The sequence below is a fragment of the Apteryx rowi genome, unplaced genomic scaffold (assembly GCF_003343035.1).
Source record: "Apteryx rowi isolate R43461 unplaced genomic scaffold, aptRow1 scaffold_1088, whole genome shotgun sequence".
Classification (NCBI taxonomy): domain Eukaryota; kingdom Metazoa; phylum Chordata; class Aves; order Apterygiformes; family Apterygidae; genus Apteryx; species Apteryx rowi.
Window position 1 is genome coordinate 127,159 of NW_020447295.1, and position 8,289 is coordinate 135,447.

The following is an 8,289-nucleotide window of genomic DNA, read 5'->3' on the forward strand; positions in this document are numbered from 1 at the left end:
GTCTAGAGGGTCCCGGGGGGGGTATCTGACCATCAGGTCAACCGTGGGGGCTAGAAGGTCCCGGGGGGGTATCCAGCTATCAGGTCAATCCTGGGAACTGCTTCCCCTGCCCTCGCTGCCTGGAGATGTGTTGATCCTCTTCACCCCCAAACGTCTGCCCGTGACCGAGAGCCAGACCAGGCTGCGTGTCTCCCTGACCTCACCGCCTCTTCCCGCAGACTCGTCACGGGCCCTGCCGGTGCCCAGAGATGCCGGCATGCCGGTGCCTGCCTGCCTGCAGCGCCCTGCTCTGAGCCCCATGCCCGACACCGGCCGCGCCATGGAGGGGCCGGGCGAGGAGCCGGCCGGAGATGGGGCTGAGCTGTGGACCGGCGGGCTGCACAACAGTAACAACAACGCGTCACCGGGGGGCTGGCTGAGCCCCCACAGCGGGCACCCCTTCGCGCCCTTCGGTGCCCAAGCCCCCGGCACCGAGCCCAGCTACGTGGAGCGCGTGGTGCTGGAGATCGTGGAGTCGGAGCGCACGTACGTGCGGGATCTGCGCAGCATCGTGGAGGTGAGCGGCTTGGCCGGAGCCCGTGACGTAGCCTCCAGCTCCCCGCCGGCCCGGGGGCTCGGGCATGGCCATGCCCGCTTGGCCTGGGGGCCTCCGAGGGGCTGGCTGTGGGGTGTTGCCTGTAGGGTAGGGTGGCGCGGGGCGGGGGGGGGTCATGGCAGGCCCCACAGGTGCCGTCTCTGATCGCGGGTGCCCGGCAGGGTTACTTGGGCAAGATCATCGACGCGGAGAAGCCGTTGCTGCGACCGGAGCAGGTCAGCRCGCTCTTCGGGAACATTGAGGACATCTACGAGCTGAGCAGGTGAGCAGCCACGGTGCCTCCGTGTGCCAGGGGGATGTTGGGCGGCCGGGTGCCGCCATCCTGCCGTGACCTTGGGGCTGGCGCTCCTGCAGCGTGGCACCGCGAGGTGGCCGGAGCTCCTTGCTAGAAGGCCTGATGGCAGGGTGAGGGGCATGCTGTGCATGTACCACTCTGGCTCCATCCGGCATCCTGGGGTGCTTCTGGCATGCTGGCAGTGCCTGGCACACACGTGTGCGTGGGCACTGTCACCCTCCTCACCCTATTAAGACCCCGCTCTCTCTGCCCAGCAACCTGCTGCAAAACCTGGACAGCTGCGACAACGACCCTGTAGCCGTGGCCGTCTGCTTCGTGACCCGGGTAAGGGGCAGGCATCCCCGGGGTGGGCAGTGTGGGGACCCGGCGGGCACGGGGAGCGGGGAGGCGCAGCGGGCTGGACCAGGCTCTCACCTCGCTCTCTCCATGCCCGCAGAGCCAGGAGTTCGATATTTACACCCAGTACTGCAACAACTACCCCAAGTGAGTGCGTGGGGGCGCGTGAGCGGGCAGGGCCGGCGCCAGGGCCGGGCCRGGCGTCCTTCGCTGGGTCGGGGTGGCCCCGGCCCAAGGCTAAGGACGTGCGCGTCACCCCGCAGCTCGGTGGCGGCCCTGACCGAGTGCATGAGGAACAAGCAGCAGGCCAAGTTCTTCCGGGAGTGCCAGGAGCAGATGCGGCACGCGCTGCCCCTTGGCGCCTACCTGCTCAAGCCCGTCCAGAGGATCCTCAAATACCACCTGCTGCTCCAGGTGAGCAGGCACCTGGCGTGGCATGGACACTTGTTATGGCATGGGTGCCTGGCACGGTCCAGGGCATGGTGTGGTCCGGACCCTGGTGCAGCCTAGACACTCAGCAGGGCGTGAGCATACGGCATGGCACAGGCACTGGGCACAGTTTGGGGCATGACATAGCCGGGCCACCCAGTATGGCACGTTCCCCCAGCACAGTCCAGGCACCCGGCACGGCACATCCCCTCGGCACAGTCTGAGCACTCGGCGTGGCACGTTGCCCCAGCGTGGCACGTTCTCTGGGCAGTGTGGGCACCTGGCACATTGTATTCCCCAATGCAGTTTAGGCACCTGGCACAGTTTGGGCACTGGGCACGGCACATCCCCTCAGCACGTTTTGGGCACCCGGCACGATTTGGGCACCCAGCACGGTGCATTTCCCTGACGCTATCCAGGCATCGGGCATGGCACGAGCACCCAGCACAGCAGTGCCGGCAGAGCCCGCCTGACTGGCGCCGGACTCTTCCCCCAGGAGATCGCGAAGCACTTTGAGCACAAGACGGGGGATGACTATGAGGTGGTGGTGGAGGCCATTGACACCATGACCTGCGTGGCCTGGTACATCAATGACATGAAGCGCAAGCACGAACACGCCATCCGCCAGCAGGTGAGGAACGGGGGGACCCCAGGGTCCCCACAGGGTGCTCTGGGTGTGGGTCACCTGACACGTCCATCCCTTGGGGCCCTGTAGGAGATCCAGTCGCTGCTGCTGAACTGGAAAGGGCCAGACCTGACCACATATGGGGAGCTGGTGCTGGAGGGCACTTTCCGGGTGCAGCGGGTGCGCAATGAACGGGCCTTCTTCCTCTTCGACAAGGCCCTGATCATCACCAAGCGTCGTGGGGACCACTACGTCTACAAGAACCACATCCCGGTGGGTGCCAGCATGGTGGCGGGACCCATGGGGCTGCAGCAGTTGGGACCCGGCGCCTGCCATGGCCTTGTGTCCGACTGCGGCTACATGGGGGGGATGACGAGCCCAAGGCCTCCCCAGTCCCCCGGTTGTGCTGGTGCTGCCCAACGTGGGGAGGTCTTGGTGCAGGGATGGAGGGGGCAGCTGTGGGGTGGCCATGGGGCTGACAGTGTCTCCCCACAGTGCTCCTCTCTGATGCTGATCGAGAGCACACGGGACTCGTTGTGCTTCAGCGTGGCTCACTACAAGCACATCAAGCAGCAGTACAGCTTGCAGGTAGGCCAGCGTGGCACAACAGGGACTGGGGAGGGGGCCGGTGGGGCCTGGCGAACCCCACTGCCCTGACCCACGGCCCACTCTGCCCTGCAGGCCAAGAGTGTGGAGGAGAAGCGTGTGTGGACCCACCACATCAAGCGGCTCATCCTGGAGAACCACCATGCCATCATCCCCCAGAAGGTGAGGACACGCTGGGCTCCCTGCTGTGGGGCGTGCAGGGGTCCCCGCTCCGGGGCACCACCATCCTGGATGGCGGTGGGGAGGGTAACCCTGGCCTTCACCCACCGACCTCTCTCCTTCCCTCCTCTGTGCCAGGCCAAGGAAGCCATCCTGGAGATGGACTTGTTCTGTAAGTGCTGTCTGCGCCCCAGGTCCCCCTTCCTGCCCCCGGCGCACCTCTGTACCTCAGTGTTGCCCTGTGCCCTGCAGACCCCCCGCGCCTGCCCCGCTACAGCCCCGAGCGGCTGAAGAAGAGCTGGTCGTGCCAGCCCCTGGAGGAGACCTCCGCGGAGCCGCGCCAGGGCCGCCGGCAGTCAGGTGAGAGCTACGCGGCCCGGGCTGGCGTGGCGCCCCGTGGGGCGCCCCTCGGAGAGCTCTGGGCTCGGACGTGCTTCGCCGGCAGCACCGCCAGGCCGTCGCCTCTGCCCGTGCCCGTCTTGGGTGGCAGCTTGGGGCTGCCGGTCCCCAGCTGGCTCCCGAGCGGTGACCCTGGCACGGCAGAGCCGAGGCGGCGCTGCGGGCCCTGCTCTCCGAACGTTCCCGCTGCCCCTCTCCGTTCTGGCCGCTCGTCCCTCCCCTGCGAGCGTCCCTGGGGCAAAGTCCGGCGGGCGTTGGGCTGACGCCAGCCGAGAGCCCTTCCCCAGGCCCGATTGCCATCGGCCAGGCACCGGAGGGGAGGGCTGCTTCCCCGAAGCCCGTGCCAGGCCGGTCTCCGTGCTGGAAGGACGCTGGTGCTGCGGGTGGGGAGGTGGACRGCTTGGGGCAGGGCTTCCCGTTGGTGCCCCTGCGTGGGAAGCTGGATCTGGACTCCGTGGGGACACGGGCGCTTGGTGCCCGGTCTAATGGGTGTCTCTCCCATCCTCAGAGCCCTTCCAGCATCGGGACCATGCGGAGACGCTGCCGGACAGGCTGCATGGGCACACCGGGCGCAGGCAGTCGGGTGCGAATGTGCCCAGAGGATGGTGGTGGGATGGTGGTGACGGCGGGGCAGGGTGAACGTCCCCGTGTGTCCGGGGACCCCAGGGGGCTGTGCCAGGCCTGGTGACTTTCTGGAGAAGGGTGGCATGGCAGGGCTGGCCCAAAGGGGCCTTCTTAGGTGCAGGGCTTGGTGCCCGGCCAGTGGCGCTTCGCAGGGCTGGGGACAGCTTGGAGGGCCCAGGGCCACCACCGTGGCCTGGTCTTGACACCCTGCTTCTTCTTGCAGAGCCTGCCAAGCAGATCCTGGAGCAGCTGGAGGATCGAGGTGAGCAGACCCACGCGGGCATGGTGGGCATCTTGTGGGGCAGGTGTGGGTTGAAGGGACCCTGTGGTTGCACGATGGGGCACCCAGGTCCCACCGCCCAGCTAAGTGCAGGGCAGGCAGCGACCAGTGGGTGGCGCGAGCCGGGGACACTTTTTGGGCGTTGTGACCCCTCCGCTAATCTCCGCTCTTCTCTCTTCCATGTGCGGCTGGCAGGTCTCCAGGTAAGGCTGGGGCGTGGGGTGGCCGCGGGGTGCCTCGCTCCGGCGTCCACCAGGCCTGGCTTGCCCGGCCGGAGGCTGGCAGGCGCGGGGCCGTGCCCCCAGCCTGGCCCTGCTGCGGGGAGGCTGAGGTTGGCCCTTGCTTTCGCCCGAGCAGCACGCCGGCAGCGTCGGAGCCCTGCTGGAGGCAGGGGAGCCCCTGCAGCACCCCAGACCCTGGGCTACGGCTGAGGGAGTCGTGGAGGAAGAAGAGGAGGAGGAGGCTTTCGACAAGGACTCCCGGGAGGAGCTGCCCGGTGCCGACACCGTGCCCGCGGGCCCCCAGGACGAGCAGGTAGCCGCTCTGGCCTCCTCCCTGCCGGCAGACGCTCGGCTTCTGCCCTGTGCCGGCCCCGCGAGGTCTGCCCACCCTGTCCTGCGTGCCGGCTGGGTGCTGGCCGCCATCCGCCCTCCCCAGGTGGGAGGCAGCTGTGGGGACTAATGCAGCTTGAGGCTCGGCCAGGATTGACCTTTGCCGGTGGTCCTGCTCGACCCGAGCTGAGCCACTCCAGGCGGGTGCTGCGCCCTCCAGCCCGTAACGCCCCGCGTTTGCTTTCGCCCAGGCCCCGGGGCACCCGCAGGTGCCGGAAGGACCCAAAGCCTGCAAGAGGCCGAGCAGCCGAGGCCCAGGGAGCTGCGAGAAGCGCCGTGGCATGGACACAGGGCCTGGCACCCACCTGGCTGCCCCTCTGCAGGCCGGCACCGATGGGGAGCATGGCGAGGTGCTGGGGGTGCCTGTGGTGGTGGCTGAGCACCCCGAAGAGCCCCCTTGGTCGGACGGGGAGTCGGTGGGTACCCCGGAGTCGCTGCTGCCTGGCCGGCATGAGCAGGGCAAGCCGGAGCCAGAGCCGTGCTTGGATGGGGGTGTTGCGGAGACGGTGGAGGATCTCCGAACCCTGAGCAGCGAGGAGGAGGAAGAGGAGGAAGAGCGGGCCCTGCACGCCCCCAGCAGCATCCTCCCGCCCTCCGTGCTGAACCAAGCCAGCATCATTGCGGAGCGCTTCGGCAGCAGCTTCTCGCGCCGCAGCAGCCTGGCGCTGGAGGAGGGCCGGGCATCGCTGGGCACCGCGACGCCGCGCCTGCCCAGCCGCAGCAGCAGCGTGCTCAGCCTGGAGGGCAGCGCCCCGGATGCCCAGAGCGGCCCCCCGCTCCTGGCCAGCGAGGAGGGGGAGCCCGGGGCGCCCCGCAGCGCCACGGCCTCGCCGGACCCCCTGCCCTGCCCCAGGAAGGAGTCGCTGCTCTCCACGCAGGATCGCTTGCTGCTCGATAAGATCAAGAGCTACTATGACTACGCTGAGCACCAGGACGCCAGCTTCAGCATCAAGCGCCGCGAGAGCCTCTCCTACATTCCCAAGGGGCTGGTGAGGAACTCCGTTTTCCGCATCAACAGCCTGCCCCGGCCACCCCCGGAGCACGACGTCGGTGCCGGTGCCCGGACCGCCGTCTGGGTGCTGGCCGCCAGCCCCAAATCCACCCCGTTGGCGCAACCGGAGGCGGCTGAAGTGATGCCCGGGGCGGCCGAGGATTTCCGCCCACCCTCCGCGGGGTGGCGGCAGGCGGAGAGGCCGTGGCGGGAGAACGGGCTGGAGCTGCACGAGCCGCTGCTCATCCTCGAGGAGGACGACCTGGGTGCCACCACCACCGCCACCGAGGAGGCCCCCGAGAGCCCTTTGCCCGCCGGCCGCCCGCAGGAGCCGGGCGCCGGGGCCGGCGAGCCACCGCAGCCCCCGGCCTTGCACCCGCGCCTGCTGCAGCTGGCCACCGACAGCGAGGCGGCCGAGCGCCCCGGCACCAAGGTGTACCAGCTGGCGCGCCAGTACAGCCTGCGCATCAAGAACCGCCGGGCGGGTGCCCAGCGGTGCCTGGCGCAGCTGGAGGAGGACATGCGCCTGAGGACGGCGGCACCGCACGACCAGCCGCAGGCCACGGGCACAGGTGGGACGCGGAGCGGGGGGCCGGCGCGGCGAGCGTGCTCGGGGCGGGTGGTGGGTCCCAAACCTCTCGATCCCTTCCTCACCCCGCTGCGTCCTCCCCTAGGTCCACCGAAACGCGCCCTGACGCTGCCCAGCTATGAGCAGGTGGTGATCCAGGAGCAGCGCCCGCTGGCGCCGCTCTCCGCGGCCGCCTCGCCGCAGGAGAAGTCGCCGCGGCGCTTCTCCCCCAGCCCGTCCTCCGGCAGCCCCCACCTGCCCTCGCCGGGCAGCCTGGCCTCCCGCAGCCCGCTCAGCCCTGGCGGCGCCGAGCCCTTCGCCTGGCCCGACGTCCGTGAGCTGCGCTCCAAGTACGCGGCCTTTGGCGGCGCCGGCCCCCACCGGCCCCCGCTGGTGAACCGCAGCCGCTCGGYGCCCGAGCAGGTGGCGGCGGCGGCGGCGGTGGCAGGGCGCAGCGGGCGGGCGGCGGCGAAAGCCTCGCCGGTGAACGGCCGGAGCCGGAGCGCCGAAGCCGGTGCCGAAGCAGGCGCCCCCAAGCACCAGCGCAACAACAGCGACGGGGCGCTTTGCGTCACGGGCCAGGCCGCCCTGGGCGCCAGCCAGCGGGTCATCGTCTTGGAGCGGGTGGCCCCGGGCACCGAGGTGGCGGCGGCGGCGGCCGCCGACCCCGAGAGCTACGTGCAGATCCGCTCGCCCACCACACGGGAGAAGATCTGCCTCAAGGCAGTGGTGGAGCGCTGCAAGGCCTACCAGGCCTCGGAGGCGTACCGCCGGTGCCAGGCCGAGCCGCCGCCGCGGCCCGCGCCCTGGGACCCACCGGACACCGCCCGCCCTGGCCTCGTCAGGAACCTGCGGGAGAAATTTCAGACGCTCAACGCCGCCAGCTAGGCGGGCGCCCGGYGGGCGGCACCTGCGCGGGGGGCCACGGCACCCGCGGGGAGGACTGCGGCAGGCACCGGCCGCCCCGCACCCCCTTGCTCTCTGTGGCGCTTCCCGGCCCGCACGGAGGTGCCAGCGGTGGCTCCGTGGGGAGAGGGGGGCCTGCTGGGGGCCTGTGCCCACCCCGGCGCCAGCCCCCCAGGCCGGGGCAGCGGCCGCCCGCCCGCGGCTGGCACACAGCGCCGGCGAGGCCTTTGCTTTGATTTCTTTATTAGAAAAAAACAGAACCGAACCAAAAGTTACTCTCTGGTTTCCCAAGCGCTTTCCGGAGGGGGCGGCTTGGGCGCTTGTGGAGTGCCGTGCCGTGCCGCGGGGAGGGCGGTGCGGGCCGGGCCCCCCCCCCCCACCAGGCTGGCCGTGCCGGGGGATGGGAGAGGGGCTGCGGCAAGCGGTGGCACGCCGGGGTGCTGGCCCACGGGCGAAAGCTCTTTGGTTGGTGCCCGGGGGGGGGACGCCGGCGCGGGGCTGCCGCCTCCCTCCACGCGCACGCTAGCCGGAGGGCTTATGGCTTCGAAAGGGGGAGAAGAGGGACGCGGCGGGGAGCCCTCGGGGCGCGCGAGAGGTGGGAGGGGGTGCACTCGCACGTGCAGGTGGGGAAGCTTGCGGGGGCGCGCGCGTGCGCGGCGGGGCAAATGCACCCGCGCGCGTGCACACCCCCGCCGGCGTGCAGGCACGTGTGTGCAGGAACGCGTGCAGGCGTGCACGGTCGTACGCGGGTTCACATAAACGCRCGGGTGTGCATGCAGGGCAGCGCACGTGCGCAGGGCTGGGCGTGTGCTGTCCGCATGCCGGCAGGTGTGTACACAGGTGCGCAAGCTGTACGTACCCCTGC

At 70.2% G+C, this 8,289-nt stretch overlaps 1 protein-coding gene across 1 annotated transcript; it reads left to right on the plus strand.

The window, feature by feature from the left end:
* Positions 1–256: 256 nt before the first annotated feature.
* On the plus strand, positions 257–7,406 carry PLEKHG3 (pleckstrin homology and RhoGEF domain containing G3). Its single transcript, XM_026071887.1, has 15 exons — positions 257–556; positions 757–857; positions 1,145–1,214; positions 1,327–1,373; positions 1,490–1,640; positions 2,152–2,286; positions 2,371–2,553; positions 2,776–2,868; positions 2,962–3,048; positions 3,184–3,217; positions 3,298–3,405; positions 3,953–4,027; positions 4,292–4,353; positions 4,703–4,882; positions 5,151–7,406. Exons 1-15 carry the CDS (start codon positions 257–259, stop codon positions 7,404–7,406), a joined length of 3,882 nt encoding a protein of 1,293 aa, XP_025927672.1.
* The last annotated feature ends 883 nt before the right edge of the window (positions 7,407–8,289 follow it).